General features: G+C 40.7%; 2 protein-coding genes and 1 long non-coding RNA gene across 4 annotated transcripts; 1 reads left to right on the top strand and 2 right to left on the bottom strand.

Moving 5' to 3' along the window:
* Window positions 1–1,978: 1,978 nt before the first annotated feature.
* Window positions 1,979–5,516, top strand: LOC115679985 (protein-tyrosine-phosphatase IBR5). 2 transcript variants are annotated; one of them, XM_056315274.1, is made up of 5 exons: window positions 1,979–2,451; window positions 3,217–3,316; window positions 4,009–4,066; window positions 4,304–4,425; window positions 4,934–5,516. In XM_056315274.1, exons 1-5 carry the CDS (start codon window positions 2,215–2,217, stop codon window positions 5,245–5,247), a joined length of 831 nt encoding a protein of 276 aa, XP_056171249.1. In that variant the 5' UTR covers window positions 1,979–2,214; the 3' UTR covers window positions 5,248–5,516. The 2 variants fall into 2 exon arrangements, with proteins under 2 accessions (XP_056171249.1, XP_030459589.2); XM_030603729.2 differs by having other exon boundaries at window positions 1,983–2,451; window positions 4,304–4,410.
* Window positions 5,517–7,066: 1,550 nt separating this feature from the next.
* LOC115679973 (uncharacterized) lies at window positions 7,067–13,206 on the bottom strand. The gene is made up of 11 exons (XM_030603711.2): window positions 13,056–13,206; window positions 11,405–11,653; window positions 10,693–10,899; window positions 9,745–9,825; window positions 9,564–9,650; window positions 9,371–9,466; window positions 9,122–9,175; window positions 8,032–9,023; window positions 7,804–7,852; window positions 7,651–7,690; window positions 7,067–7,386 (listed from the first exon to the last, which is right to left on the bottom strand). The coding sequence occupies exons 2-11, from the start codon at window positions 11,645–11,647 to the stop codon at window positions 7,232–7,234; spliced, it is 2,004 nt and encodes a 667-aa protein (XP_030459571.2). The 5' UTR covers window positions 11,648–11,653; window positions 13,056–13,206; the 3' UTR covers window positions 7,067–7,231.
* Window positions 13,207–14,609: 1,403 nt separating this feature from the next.
* LOC115680061 (uncharacterized) lies at window positions 14,610–15,290 on the bottom strand. Its single transcript, XR_008817384.1, has 3 exons — window positions 15,216–15,290; window positions 15,003–15,076; window positions 14,610–14,786 (listed from the first exon to the last, which is right to left on the bottom strand). It is a non-coding gene; the product is annotated as an uncharacterized LOC115680061 (long non-coding RNA).
* Between the last annotated feature and the right edge of the window lie 1,059 nt (window positions 15,291–16,349).

Below are 16,349 nucleotides of genomic sequence, written 5' to 3'. Positions count from 1 at the left end.
CCTTTTTCGCTTTCAAACTCACAACAGATTATTTAAGAGGAAAGTTTTAAACATATTTTAAAGCCTATGAGATTGAATCTACCATTGGTATTAATTGCTTTCTTCGTGGTAGAAGTATAATAACAAGGGTTCCCTTTTCTTCCCCCTTTTTGTGCCTATCTTTTTCTTCGATAGATAAGAATAATGAAGCGGAATATAGAAATATAAAATTTATGTATATTTTAATATGCATAATCAAAAGAGATATGAAAAATCAAAGAAATTATCCTAAACATCCATAGGAAATATCTAAATACCTCTAACCGTCTAAACTCAATTATCACATAAAATTTCAATTTCAGCTTGAATACAAAGTATGAACAACGTCCAACTGCTGAGACATGGCTACTCATGGAAAAATTTCCAAATTTGGTTGGTCTTGGGACAGACACTCTCGTTGTGGCTTTTGTGGTTGTATTGCCTATACGGCTGGCGTCGTAACATCAAGTGGCCTATACAACTGACTTGGGAAAATAGTTACTGTGATGTGTTTTGTACGGCTAGCATTGAAAGAAAAGCCATCTCCAAGAAAATGCTCGACTAGGCAACGTGGCCAGTGCGGTTGGCATTGAAACACAACCATGAAATGGAGTTAATTAAGTGTTTCCTCATATGAGAGACTTGTGCGCATGAACATTGTTGAGCGGCGAGGATAGATTTATTTGGATGTGTACCAGGGTGCTCGGGATGCACAATGCACCTGGTGCGGTTTTTTTCAAAAAGGTGGTTCTAATATAAATAATGGAATTTATGTATATTTCGATATGCATAATCAAAAGAGATATGCAAAATTAGATGAACCATCCTAAATATCTCTAAGAAACATTTAAATATCTCTAAAAGACATGGCTTAGATATAAACATGTTTAATTTTTTATGATACTCTTGACACATTAAACTTTTCCATAGTTTTAACAAATTGAAGAGAGAGATAAGGGAACTTCGATAAGTGAACTGAGAAAAATAAGGATCATAATAAAAAAAAAAAGGGGTACAAATAGCGATGGCCCTTTCTTTCACTTGCATTATGAAGGTAATCTTATTTACCATAGGGGGCTTAGGAGCAAAAGAACGTGATTACTACTAACTCCCATGCGCGTGCGTAGCGATTAAGCTATGGCGGCCGAAATCAGCAGCAAGTAAATCATCATATCATCACGTGAAATTGATTAGTGGTTCGTGGAATGTATAGAAGCATGTAATGTTTCTCAATAAGCTTTTTCCACCCAATTTTTTTTGTTCTATTTTTCCAATGCTTGACTAATGTATCGTGACTATAAATGTAAAAAAAAAAAAAATACTAAATTTCGCTTCCCCAATGGTATCATCCCTCGACAACAGACAGACTTTCATCAATTAATGAAGTTAATTATGGTGTTGTCAATGTTTTCAAGATCGTGCCGTACGTTGAGCTGGATTCTCGAGCTAAGGAGCACTCCCCTATCCCCCTATAATCATTGTTATAATGTTCCTTTTCGGTGGTGATTTTGGAGCACTCGAGTTGGAGATTGGAAGGCGACTCGGTAGCAATTTAGATTTCACTGTAGACTCACTTCAAACACGGTATATTCCTGCACCTACAATTAGGATGGGCAATTTTAAAGTCGGTCAATGTGTCATATGAAGCCTGAAATTACCGGTCAATAACGATTTCATAATTTTAAAAATCTGAAATTTACCATGCATATTCTGAAATCTGAAATGGGAATCCGTTCTTCAGTTTTTTATTTTATCCTGAAATTATACTCTTTCCTATTAAGATTGTTGCCGACCCGCGACTTGGTCCGGGCGTCCGACCTTTATCTTTTTCTTGTCTCCTCAAAATTCCACGACGTCCATCGGATCCCCCGCTTGATCCAAACAGTGGCCGTTCGATCCGACTGACCCTTCTTGCTGCGACGCCATCGTGGTTAACTTTGTACTTGCACCGTCGCTCTCTCTCTCTTTCTCTCTCTCTCTCTCTGCTATAAAGGACAAAACATCAACCGTACGCATCCTCAAAGAACACAAATACACAAAAATCTCCGAGAGGATCTCTCTTCCCGCAATCCCCTGCCCTCGTGCCGTGAATCTGCTCGAGACCCACGTTGCATCTCCCCTCGAATCGATCTGGGTCGGTGTTGTTTTCGCGGATTGTGAATTGGGGTTTCTTGATTCGCGCGAGCGAGAGAGGCCATGAGGAAGAGGGAGCGGGAGAACCCGTGCGGGGTGTGCGGCCACTACCACAAGTACGAGGAGGGCGAGGTATGCGGGATTTGCGGCCACCGGATGCCGGCGGCGGCGGAGAAGGCGTCGGTCCACGTCAGCGCGTTCCCGACGGAGATCTTGCCGGAGTTCCTCTACCTGGGGAGCTACGACAACGCCTCCCGGTCCGAGCTCCTCAAGACGCAGGGGATTTCGCGTATTCTCAATGTGGGCATTGCTCGATTCCGTTTCCTGATTGATTGGGTGCATGATGATGTCTGTTGTTACTGCCTTTTCTGCTGTGCATTGACCAGTCAGGGCGGGGGGCTTGGCCACGGGATACGGTGGAATTAGAATTTGCAGTGGTTGTTGCCTGTCGCACTGCGCATATGCTCGTATTAGGTCATTCGCACATCAGTGAATCACCCGATATCTGCGAGAACACGGGGAAGTTTTAGTTTTGTCGGAGTAGCTGTTTGTTTCGAGCGAAGCTTGTGTGTCGGGATTTTGATAGAATTCCTTGGTAGTGCGCGGCATATGTGAGATTTGGGGAGCAAGGAACGCTGACTTTTAGATGTCTATGTGACCTCGGATGTAGTGAAATTTACACTTGGAAACAGTTGGAGGGATATATTGTTGTCAATGTTTTTTGAGTTCTCTATAGGATCGTGTGTCTGTTTGTTCCCTTTCCTTTGTGAGCTTATCTGGTTATCTCTATATGTCACCGTGTGCAACAGTTTTAGCGCGATTGTAGTTATGGTGATGAATAACTTGAAAACTGAGGGTTTTGTATCAAGTCAACAATGCAACAGTTACCATGCATGAGATGTGAATATACATTGAAACCTGAATTATCATCCCAACTTTAATATAGAGTTTCTCATAATCTGTTTTAGTACCGCGATATATTGTGTTTATCTGTATTCTTGACTGGTTTCTTATTGCGTATTATATATATGTGAAGTGTGAAAGTTTATTCCCTATTGTGTGCAGACTGTGCCTGCCTGTCAAAATCTTTACAAAAACTCGTTTACTTATCACTGCCTCCAAGATGACAGAACTTTACCCTTTGACGATGCGAACCAGTTTTTAGGTATGTCTACCCTTACTTGCAACACTCCTTTATGTGTTGATTGGCATGGGTTTTGATTCTCACATTCTTTCTTTTTCGTAGTTCTAAACTTGGGAGTCAGTCATATTCGTTTGTTAGCAATGAGAACTGTTGAAGTGATGGAATGATTCATGAAAGACCATGATGAAGACTGGAAACAGCTGGTTTTAGTTCTAAAGTACTTAAGTATGTAGAAGTTTGGGCAGCCTGCTATCCTGTGCTTAGCTGGGGGTTTCTTTTTTTTATTCTGGTCTTCTGCCAGTGTGACTAAGTTTTAGCTAGTTTGGAGTAATTAATATGGTGACTCTTACATTATGTAACCGACAAGGCACTCATGACTCTGTTTGATTCTAGCAAGACACTTGTCGATTGGAGGTTGCTATGCTTGGTTGAACAACCATATTATATAGCTAAATGTCCTTTCCTTTCTTGAGATGCTATTCAATCATCTGTACCATAGGGCTTCAATTTTCTGGACCTTGCTTTGAGCATATGTCATTCCCCTCTTTGTAGTTTCTTTGTCAATAATGTCACTGTGGGACCATACATCAACTAAGATGAACTTTTTCGTACTAATAACTAAGATAAATGTGTTTAGCAGCTTATGTTTGGTTTTGGAAATTGGCCTGTTCATTTTACATGTATAGGATGTTTTTCATCTTTTTCCTTTGCAGAGCAATGTGAAAGAGACAAAGCCCGAGTTCTTGTGCATTGCATGTCCGGGAAAAATAGGTATGACTTACATGCCACATCCGCCTATTTCCCCCTTTAAGAAAAGTTAGACGACGCAACACATTGGCAAGCATATAATTTGGTGATATGAAGAATGTAATAATTCGGCCACAACTTCAAGATATCCAATTTTGCACGTAAATGGATGAGGTGTCAGTTATTATAGTCGAAATGGTCTGATGGAAGAATATCGATGTTTTCTCTGCGATCCAATTATCGATGCTTTTCTTTTGACAGGTCGCCAGCCGTTGTGATAGCTTACTTGATGAAGTCAAGAGGATGGAGGCTTGCACAGAGTTACCAGTGGGTGAAAGAGCGAAGATCATCAGTGGACCTAAATGAAGGTTTGCATCCTTATGGTTCGTATGACCATGGACTCCGCCACCCCCACCCAAAAAAAAAAGTTTTACATGCACGCACACATAAAGTAAAGGGTTTTGTGGGTATTTCATTTGCACACTCGGAGGCATTATTGGTTTCACATTAATAGTACATAATTGTCATATTTAATTAATTTTTTCCAGTTAGTTCTGAAATTGTGGTCATATCTCTGCTTGCACCACTGGAAAATGGCAACCACGCCCAAATTCTCACGATAGTTCCAAGACAATCTTGCGTGCCCTTAGCTGACCATTGTATTGATAGTATACATATTTTGCCTTTCTTTGTTAAGGCAATGGACCTTTCTTTGTATGAGACACGAACTGCCAAAAACGAAACATGTCATTAATTGTTGACTTTATGTTAGCTGTGTTGTCTAATTGTTGCCCCCACCACCCTTTTGGCTTTTTCCATAATGGGCATGTTCAATTGCCGCGTCCCAACTGTTATCTTTTGCTGAAACTCTCACATATCTGTTGACTGCAGCTGTATACCAGCAATTGCGAGAATATGAGCAGAAGATATTTGGTTTGATGGATGGATGTGATGTCGCTCCACCGGTCTTCCCATCTTTAAATGCACAACCCTTCAGCTTTGGCTTCCCAAAGGTTAACGACCTAGTTCCGCCTCCTGCATTTAATGTTGGTGCTGCCTCAATCTTCAGTCGTCCTTCGTTAGATATCCCTCCACACGAGTTTACTTTTGGAGCAAGCCAATTACACAAAAGTTGTCACGAGAGCCCTCTCACAGCAAACTCCGCAAACTCAAATGGCGGCGATACACCGATGGACAGTGCTTAAATTTCTTGTTATCTCCTCTGGCTCCGAAATCATCCGTCTTTTGGGAGCATCCGGTGCTGACTTAACGAGACTGTTCCTGTCGTTGTTGGGTGTAAAGTTGGGTGAATGTTAAAAACTTACTCTTTTAGAATGCATGTTGGTAAAGGAATTCGTGCTCTGGTTCCTGATAAGATTTCTCAGAAGGCAAGTGTTTTTTTTGGGGGCTTGTCTGTAATAACTTCTATACAACTTCAGTTCAGTTGTTAAAAGTATGATGGTAAATTGCTTTACATTTCTTTTCGCTAAACTTAGCTAAACTTAGATCTATTGTCTATACCGTTTCCCGTTTCCGCGTTCTATCTTGGGGTGAGAAGTGAGTTTGGCTAGATGCTTGCACCTCATCCCAGCTATTGTCGTTGGAGAGCGGCAAGGAGATGCTGTTTGTTGATTGTACATTGTATGTTGAGGCGAGAAGATGAGCAGCATAGGGCCGACGTGAACAAAAACGACGCTTTGGATTGAGGACGATCGTCACTATGACATTGTAATGGTGTTGATAAGAAAATGCAACTACTCCTTGTTTAGAATGCGACTTCGATGCTGGTGGCCTGGTGGGGCGAAATTAATTTGTTAGTTGCCAAGTTGTGGTGCTAGAGTGCTCATGGTTTAACTACCTGCTCCATTTTTGGTAGGGGTGAGCATCGGTCCAGGGTTGACCCTGGACTGGTCCAACCCTGCCGGTCCTGGTTCGGTTCCCAAAGGGTCTGGGTCGGTCCTTGGTCCTGAGATCTCTGGACTCTATACTGTACGGATTGGTCCTTGATCTTGGGAGTTTAAGGTTGGTCCAACCCTATATATATTATATATATTATATGCTTTTGTCTATTTTAAACCCTAGCGCCGCCTTCTTTCCTATTTAGTTCATTTTGCTTAAATATATCTTCTTTCCTATTTAGTTCATTTTGCCGTGTAAATATAAAGTACAATAAAACCCAACCCTACTTCGACTGAAAAAAATAGAAACCCTCTTCACTCATCTCTGCCTTGCTCACTAGCCTCAGCCTCTCGCCTCGCCTGGCTCCCCTATGTTTGCTCGCCTCACCTCTCTTTGCTTGCCTCACTCACCTTGCCACTCACCTCTGGTCACTCCCCTCGCTGCTCACTTGCTCGCCTTACGAGCGCAGCTCAGCTAGACAAACATACTTTATTAAGTATTAATTATGTGTGTTGTTTATTTTGTTTTTAGGTGTTTGGAAGTTAAAGCGATCTTTTTAAAATGAACAAAATATGAAATTGTATAATTCATGGCCTATATTATGTATTTTGAACTTCTTATGGTTTAACTATATTTCACGTGTTCGTTTTCTTGATTTGCTGCTTTTAGCAAATGTAAATTTTATGTTGTTACCTTATCTTATATTTATGTTTGATATGTACCGGTGTTAACGCATCTTCTCAAATCAGGACTAGCTAGCAAAAGTTTCTCCCGAGTATCTTTCATTAATCTTCTCGGCTTTGTCGCATTTTCCTTTTGTTTAGACAACCCAGACCTGAGTTCATCAGAGTGAAATCCCATAGCTCTAACCCCTTGGAAGGGCCATTTCATGAAAGAAGAATGCTACACGGCAGCAAGGTGTTAGAAACCGACGGAGAGCTCGCAAAGACGTTAGCATCTAAAACTTTTGGAGTCCGAAAAATTTACAAGATGGAAAATTTCCTGCTATAATTCGAGCAAAAGGCTCGATTGATAACGTAAAACGTAGATATCATTCTAAGCAAATATCACATCAAACATATACACGGACTGGCTTATTCATAATTCAGAACAGTACCCTTGATATACAAAGAAAAAGCTCTCCATGGAAAACACGATCATCATATGCCAAGTACTACATTGTACAGCGCGCTTCTAAAGTAAAGAAGAAGCACACAATTTATACAAGTGCAGGATGTACAAACAATACCCTGTATATGTGTCTATCTATAGTTGCACAGATTCCGCAAATCAGCACCTGGCCATGCATGTTTCAATGGAGGATTTAGCAAGCCACAACAAGCCAGGGTCATTCCGCTTCAAAACTAGACAAGCTTCTGCTTTACCAGTATCAGCGAACAGAACATCTTCACTGAAACCAATCAGAGACAGAATTTCCACGGCAGCTGAAATATGCACAGGAGGGGGTAATTTTAGGAACTCTTTTAAAAGCTGAATGCAGCATCTAGATCATCCCGAGTCAGATGAGCAATTCAATGAATTTCAATGCTTCGTTTTTACTGTTCCTCATAACCATTTCTTTCTCGATTAAATTATATCTAAGCAGAGTGTCCATGTGATTATCACATATACCCTTGACACACAGGCACATTACTTGCTTAATAGTTACGTTGTTTTAAACACAGAGGACAAACCAGAAGAAGATATACCTGCAGAATTTGCGATATTCCTTTGAATTACAGGATTGGCCTGCAAATTATAATCCATCAATAATCCATAAAGCCTGCTAATACTGAAGAATATCCAAGAGGAAACCCCTTCTCAAACAGGAAGGTATCGTAAAGATGAGAACTTCTCTGTACCTTACGAAGTCTTTTGAACTTCATCTCATCTGGATGTTCAATCACATTCCTGCAACAAAGAGGTTATACTTGCGGCTGTTAAAGCTGTACCATCTTTATGCAGTTCCATGTAGTTTTAATATCAGGGGGTTTGCGCCCTTCTTACTACTCTTAAGTGGGAGAATGCCTAATTTGAAATAGAAAAATTACTGACTAATGCACCCCGAGAACAAAAAGCATAAGTCTTACCTTATTATTTTCACGAGTGTTTCCATAACCATTGTAGCCTCCATGGGATTGACTTGGGACTGCAGCATCTTCATTGCCTTCTGTATACGACTACAGACAAGACTGACAGGGTCTTGGATTATCTTCAACTCTTGATCATCTGGATCTGGCTCATCCATTTGCATTATGGATTCTCCAGTTGGATCCTTAATACCATCATCAGGATCGGGTTCTGCATGCTGAAGTTCATTAGGCTCTTCATGAGCTTTTATAGTTTCTTCATGGGCTTGCTCTCCCACAGTCTCGTCGCTCAATCTTGTAATGGTTCTAACTTCTAAATCATCAGGATCAGGTTCTTTCTCCGTTCCCTCCTGAACTCTATCCTTCAGGACATTGGAAACTACAGAACGGTCGAGGTCAGATATAAGCATAATACTATCCTTGAGAGAATCCGAATCATCAGGATCAGGTTCCTTGGACATTTCTAGACCAGCAGATATCTGACCATTTATCAGAGGTATTACTTCTGTCGTCTCAGAATCACTAATATTTGATTCACGTTTGATGTTGTTTGCAGTGTTCTTTGAAGCATCACCACCAAGATGATCATCAGGATCAGGCTCACAGTCTGCTTGATTGTTGGTAACATCAGGACGTTCATGATCAAATTTGCGACCGCTCAGGTTGTCATCATTTATGTTTTTGGTTTCAACCGAAACCTGGGGAACACTATCCTTTGCAATATCAAATGCAGAATCATCAGGGTCTGGTTCAGCATGCACTTCAGGTACCACCTCTTGATTGATTGAAGCAGTCGACATGCGCCTATAAGCAGCAGCAACTGATGATGCACGGGCACTGGCCAACTGATCTGATATGTTACCCCCGAGCTTTCGTGGAGGGACATTTTGGACAATGCTGTAATCATCACTTTCATAATCAGAAAGCCTAATTCCACCAAGCGTTTGGCTTTGTGATCTTGTCCAATCTAAACTACCAGCTTCCTGGTTCAGCTGGTCAGCCCAAGAATAAAAAACGAGTCAGCATTGAATAAAAGAAAACTTCTACAAATACAAGATCGAAAACTAATATTCTGAGATTGATCATTTACCTGCTTATCAAGAGCATAAAAGTTCGCATCATGCTCTGAGAACACCATGTGAGCCTGAAATTACAGAATAACAAATAAGCATCCTTCAGCAAGCATATCCAATAAAATACGAAACGATTGAAGGAGCTATACTCAAAGAGGCAACAACAGTCTTGAAACCACCTAACCACCTTTCTCCCAATAAACAAAATTCGAAAATACAAAATTCAAAGGCAAACAATTTATATTAGGAACCCAAATGAATCTTACAAGCTCATGAAGAAGAGTCTTCTTTATGCTTTCATACTTCCTAAAACCCTTGAGATCATCAGTTCGGAGACGCAAGGATATCTCCTCTCCATGATTCTGCAGGATTACATATTAAGGTGAAAAGAATTACAAAAATCATTACTATGCATGAACTTAATCAAGTTACAACCAGGGAGCAGCAACCGGTAATTACCTTGTTGAAACCTAGAATACATTTGGGGCTAATCCCAACATAACCAACAGGGGCCATCTCAGACATAACTCCAATGCGCCATCGATGCTTAAAACAATGAAAAGTAAAAGATTGTTAGTACTGAAGTATATCACTATGGAACCAAAACGTTTTGCTCTTCCTGAACCAAACCTTATAATACCTTGTTCATGATGGCCACAATTCCGGGATCTGCAGCAAGCATGTGCATTCTTCTCAATGCCTCCGAAGCTGGCGGATGCAACTGCAGGTTTACATGGGGGAGATTAGACAAAAGGAACTAAAGTGATGGACTCTGTTTTGGTAATTTTCATTTAGATAATACCGTACAGACAGAATTTCAGCTCAAATATTATCTACACTCTGCAGAACAATTTTTTATGCACACTCTTCAATCCAAATAAAAGCAATAGAGAGACTATTGAACTGCTGCTAACATTTCCCTTAGGGTATCAACCGTTATCCTTAATAAGATCTAGATTATTACATTCTAGTCCAGTTTTGTCATTCCTGGCTTCAGAATGGAAAAAGTCAAGGGTGGTCTGTCTATTCCATACTTTTATTGATCCTCTAAGGGCAAAGGATAGGGCACTACCTTACAGTTTTTCTTTATTCTTCCATATGAAAGACTAACAGGTTGTTTCTGGTAAAAAGGAAGGAAAATTATGGGTTAGGCCTTCTATTCCTAACTTTACTGATCCTCATGGGGAAGTATAGGGCTTAGTCAGGGTTTTTCTGTATTTGGCCACTAGCATGTAGTTTATTAAGAAGATCACAATGAGTATTTAATAAGCTCCAAGCGGAGCAACTCTGCTTGAAGGATTTCAATCAAACTCTAATAGTATTATTCAAGATCTAGATCTTTACACTTGGGCTCTTTCCATGAAATATTTTCATGCAAAGGACCATGTCCCCAGCATCAGCAGCAAATAGAAAGGACAACACAATATTAGTGCATTAGTGCAAAGAGCCTGGCCACTTCCCATTATTCTTTCACAATATCAAACATGAAAACCCATCTACTTTATCCCATACATTCTTCAAACACTTCTCCAAGAGACCTTAAAGGCTTAAACGATCAGACAAAGGAAAATCCCAGCATAAGAAGTACCTCGACTCCTGGAAGTTGAAGTGTGCGAAATTCACAAAAGATATAAGCTCCTTGAGGAAGTTGTATGGGCCCAGAGGGCCGGTCTAGCATCCGCCTTGATCTCCTTTCCTCCTCATCAAATCCAGCAATTCTCAAGTCCTTCTTTGCATTTTCCAGCACCTCATCAACCTCAACTTCAGGCACTCCCATCATTCTGATAAGTTTACCCTGAAATAGCATCCTCCAACATGTAAGGAAAATGTAATATGGCTAGAATTTGACTATCAGAACAAAAAAAGAAAAGCTAAATCATAACAACAAGAATTATTATAATAATCATAACAATGAAAAATGACTAGGAAAAAGCATTGTCAGTAATTGGGTCAATTATCATTTTTTTTGGTTACATCAAGACATGTCTACCGATGGAAAGAGAAACTTTCAGTGTTAAAAAGGAAAATCTTCAAAGAAGCATGACCAAATTACCACAAAGACTTTCAAAAACTGCAATTGACCACAAAGACTTTCAAAAACTGCAATTGACACAGATAGCGTAGATAACTCAGCAGAGAGAGAGAGAGAGAGAGAGAGAGAGTTATGTCGATAGCTGAAATGTCATCTCCTCAAAAGAGTACCAGTAATCTTGTTATACGATTCAAGGAACCAGGAAACTTCACCAGGGCGGGGAAAAAAAATATAAGCTCAAAATTAGAGGGAGAAAAGAAAGAATTACCTCATTTATAGGAATCTCCTGCAATCTTAAGGAAGAGTGTCCATCTGAGAAAGGATAAAGCAATTTGGAGCTCTTGCTAGAAAATTGAGGAATAATGAGCCGCATAGTTTCTGCTTTTACATCAGTCAATTTCTGCAGTTCATTTCCAAAATCCTTTAGAGTAGCATCTATATTCATTTCGACCATTAACTTTTGTCCCCTCCATATAACAGCAGTTTTCAGTATGCTCTCCTGATCTGACATGTTTTTCTGCAACAAGAAGTCAAACATCTAGTAAGATACAATTGCTTTTCAACAACAATTCCCAAAATGGGAAAAGGATTCCAGGAGTCAACACTTCCACACACTTTTAGTCCAATTCTAGACAGAACAAAGATATAACATCACCTGGCAAAACAAGGGTCAAAGAAGATTGAAAAAAAAAAATGAAAAATAGCTGCAGTCAGCTAGATATCTTTGAATTACTACAGAAAAAAATGGCAAAAGGACACTATTTGTGCCATAACTTGTGTACGGAGATCACTTTGGTGCCATAACTTTTTTGAATCCTTGGTGCCAACTTTTTGCTTTTTGAAAACAATCACTTTAGAAAAATAGCTGCAGTCAGACTAGATATCTTTTTTGGCCGAATTTTGGCCGGAGTCACTAAAGTGATCTTTTTCTCGATTTTGGCACCAAAGTGATTCAAAAAAAATTATGGCACCAAAGTGATCTCCGTACACAAGTTATGGCACCAATTGTGTCCTTTGCCGAAAAAAAATCAATCTGAGAGGGGATGGGGCTTTCTTGAGAAACACGTGGACAACTCTTATATTCCTATTAAGCAGGAGGTTTAACCAGGTATAAGGAATACGAAGAGATGTTTCATAGATGCACAAGGTGATTGGAGATAGATCCAAAATCACTAGACTCAGGATAGTATTGTCCTCATGGTATATCTCGTTTATTGGTTGGGGGGTTCGTGAAGAGAAGTTAGCAACACTAATGAGGTAGCCATTCTGCCCATCCATATCATTGCTACTGAAACTTACACATGACAAATATCAACTACTCACAAACAAACGTATACAACCTAATCTCTCAACTTACACAGCTAAAGACAAAATCGGGCATGCAAACTAAATAGAAGCTACAGTCTGCAGGTGCCGCCCCAGGTCAAATTACATTTTTTCCACAGATAGGAGCTCCAAAATAACACGCAAATGTCATCTAACGTAGAAGCCAAGGACCCTTCACTAGGGAGATCAATCTCAATTGCCTAATTTCCCCAGTGAAGAAACAAATTTCCCCGTCCACCGAAACCCTAGCCAGCTCAAACCGAACCTACTTCATATAAATAAAAATCTCACTTCTCGCAGCATCATCCCGCCCGTCCACCACAACAGCGAACGACGCGGCATCACAGACAGTCAACAGCTCCTACAAAATCGTCAACACCGCCGGCTCGCGAGAACATCACCGACTCCAGCTCGAATTCAACGGGAGATCAGACGAACGAGCAGCGATCGGAGCCCGACGAGGAGCGGAACCCTCGAGAGGCTACAGGGAAGCGCGCGACCGGCGGGCCGAACCCGGCGATCACCGAACGGCACGCAGCTTCGCGCGATCGGACGAGATTCCAGAACAAAGAATCGCGGAGAAATGGACTGACCTCGGGGTTTTCGCTCGCCGGAAGAATCCCTCTTTCCCTCGCTTTCCTGTTCGGCTCCTCGCCGGAGACGACGAATGTTCTGGAATTCGGAGCGCAGGAATTTGACGGGAAGCGGAAAAAATTAAATTCTGGCGCTATATTTATAGCGGGTGACGGGAAAATGAAGGCTGGGGGGATACGATAAGGGAGGCGGCTCACGTTAGCAATTATGACGCGGGGCGTACTAAATTGAGCTTCCCTGGGGGGACAATATCTACGCACCTGCTGGCGTGGCGTTACCTGTTGGGAAAAAAAAAAAAAAAGGCAACAAAAGGAGTGGGTATCCCCGTCGCTCGTACGCAGGGTAAATAAAATTAACTCAGACCGACTTCTTCTTACTTTTTTTTCTTTTTTGGGTCGAAAACTCAGACCGACTTTAACTGCGTTACTTAACTGCGGCATTCGGAAAAAAAAATAAAATTTCGGCATACTTTGTATGAAGAGATATCTTGATTGCTAGTATCTTGATGGAATGTTGTGACTGACTCACCAATCTTAGATCTTTGGATCGCGAGTGATTTGAAGTAGGGATGACTCAATGAGAACATTTTGGTGAATTTTCGAACGTTGAAAATATTAGTGAGAGGAAAACGTTAGAATCGCCAAACACTACTCCTCTGTCTTTCTCCGCGGTCTAATCACCTAAAATTTACTTCCTTTGTAACGAATGGACGTCCATTTTTAAGGCCATGTCCATTTTAAGATCAAGTATTGTTTTTGTATCTATCTAGCCGGTTTTCCCCTCATGAAAAGTCATTAGTTTCTGTATCTTCAACGAGGAGTTTTTACATGCGACCAATGATGTTTTCTCGACAAAAAGTAAATTCCAATATATTCGCATGTGGTAATATTTCACACAAGTGTTGTCATTAAGAAAAACATAAGAAAGCTAGTAATTATCGGTATATTTTATAGCCTGTGATTCGAGCCATGGACATTATCCCTTCTTAAGCCTAATGGACTTGTAGAGATTACCCTAACTCAGATCGTTCGGGTATCTAGATCAAATAGAATAAGATTGGACATAATCATCGAGATAGTGGAACGTGATCAGCTATACAAGGACTACATTAGAATTTCGTGCAGAGGTTTAAGACTAATTTGGCAAAGTTGAAAAGTTTAAGGCTGAACAGGCATCCGTACAATAAGTTTAGTACTAATTGGACAATTTCTCCAACTAAATGCGCGCAAGTCCGCTCACTCCAGCTCTAATTGGATTATTCTGTTTAGTAACTAGGACTCACACACACTCCATAGTGGATATTCATTCATGCATTCACCATGGGATTAGAGCTAGTTAAACTTGATCCACTCAAAAATAGTTTTTTTTTTTGGTCGGATCTACTCAAAAATAGTTAGCTGCAAGCATTTCCTCACAAAAGCTGCAATTCCTCAGGTTGAGTACTGTATGTTTGGGGGGAAAGTGTAGACACCCGCCATTATCCACTTTCCACAATCAGAGAAATTTATACCCAGAGACATGTAAAACATGGATGTCATCAAGGAGTACAGTTACATGCGGTCATATTTCTGAGAGCAAGGTGAAAACCACTTGGTTATTCCAAAGCACGGTAAGCCTCTGAACTATGTAGGGGGAGAGATCGAATGGAAGTCCCGAAACTCCCGATGTTTTAGTAGAGATGGATGGACTATTCTATCGCAGCTGCTTTGTGCTTGGACGAGAAGTCGTGCCTGGCAATCAGATTCATTAGCACAGCAAAGATCAGTCGTGAGTTGTGCATAATCGATGTACAATTATAGCCAGAAAGGAGGAAAAGATTTGATGGACTAATGCAGAGTCGATTATCATTTCAAAGCGGTTGTCAAAGTCCAAGGCATGCATTGGACGAGCGAAATAGCTGTTAGATTTGTTTGATCCGTGATGAACAGACAAACTTTGCGACTTACTCAAGTTTGCGCACAAGTTGGTACGCAGAGACCGAAGCCATCCCGATGCTGACACTGAAGAGGTTCCAGTTCTTCTGAGATTTCACAAATTCGAGCATAATGTATTAGAAATCTCAGTAGAGACCAAAGTGGAGTTCGTTGCCAAATTAGAAAACTTCCAAGTAGAATTGTTGAATGTTTTGGCAGTGAAGTATTGCTGATCTAGAACATTACCGGGGTTATTACCGAGCTGTACCTCGCCCAGATGAGTCCGCTGGTTGTGAGAGCTGAGGGAAGATCATAAGAAATGCATAATTATTCCATCTAAATAATATCGCTCGAAGTCAAAACATAAAGCTGGTGCCTTAGAGAGGACGCCAGAGTTTTTCTTTCGGGGAAAATTAGAGTTTAATCAAATAACTAATGATTAAACTAAGAACAAGATGAGATGGAAAAGTCAGATATCTACGTGCCTGATTGCTGAGGATAGGAAATTTGCTCCGGAGGGTTCGAGAGGTCAGCAAGATTTGCTATGGTGATGCCCCATTTGAATAGAGGGGCCCAAAAATGAACTGCAGCATGAGTTTAGAGAAGAAAAAAAGAATCAGAAATATTTTCTGTCGAAGAGAGCTTAGTCCTGAAGATAGAGTAGATGATTAGGCCCATGCATGTTCCCTTTTGAGCTCAGAAGCGAAACATCTTAACAGGTTGCACAAAGTCGGATGATGTGTCTTTTGGTCTAAACGATCTCTCAGAAGCCGAACTCTGAAAGTTTGACATGAATTTCTTCCATCTGAATGGATGCAGATGTTCAGGCCTAACCAACTGATGATCATCTATCAGAAGAAGAAAGGCAACTGATTTATGTACCAGCAAAGTTTGAATCTTTTGGATGGTTTAGTTAAAGTCAACTGATATATGTACCAGCAAAGTCGAATCTTTTGGATGGTTTATTAAGCGGATGGAGCTTATAGAGGACCATCCACTGTAAGAATCGAACCGATCTTACAATTTGTCGAGGTTTGAGACATAAGATCGGCTACTTTGTCGAGTCATCCAGACATATGCAGTACACAAGCATTTTAAAAACTGCCAAGCTCCTCTGAGAAAAAGCCTGAGACACCCAGATGGAATATAAATGTGACTGAATTGAAATCACAGACCACAGATGCACTTGTGGTTACGCGTCGAACCATAACCGCACAGAAGACAAGGATCGATTGATGATGGCGAGCCCAGAAAATCATGAATGTAACACGGAATAAGCAGTTTAGATCCAGAAGAAGGAGAAATGAAAAGAAACAGATCATCAAAGCACAGTCAAAACAAGAGAAACAGATGAGAAGATGTGAACTCACTGGTCTTGGG

The sequence above is a fragment of the Syzygium oleosum genome, unplaced genomic scaffold (genome assembly GCF_021117445.2).
Source record: "Syzygium oleosum isolate NSW1041296 unplaced genomic scaffold, Sole_v2.1 Sole_v2.10, whole genome shotgun sequence".
In the NCBI taxonomy this organism is placed as follows: domain Eukaryota; kingdom Viridiplantae; phylum Streptophyta; class Magnoliopsida; order Myrtales; family Myrtaceae; genus Syzygium; species Syzygium oleosum.
The sequence above is the reverse complement of the archived record's forward strand: the minus strand, read 5'-3'. Positions and strand labels throughout refer to the sequence as shown.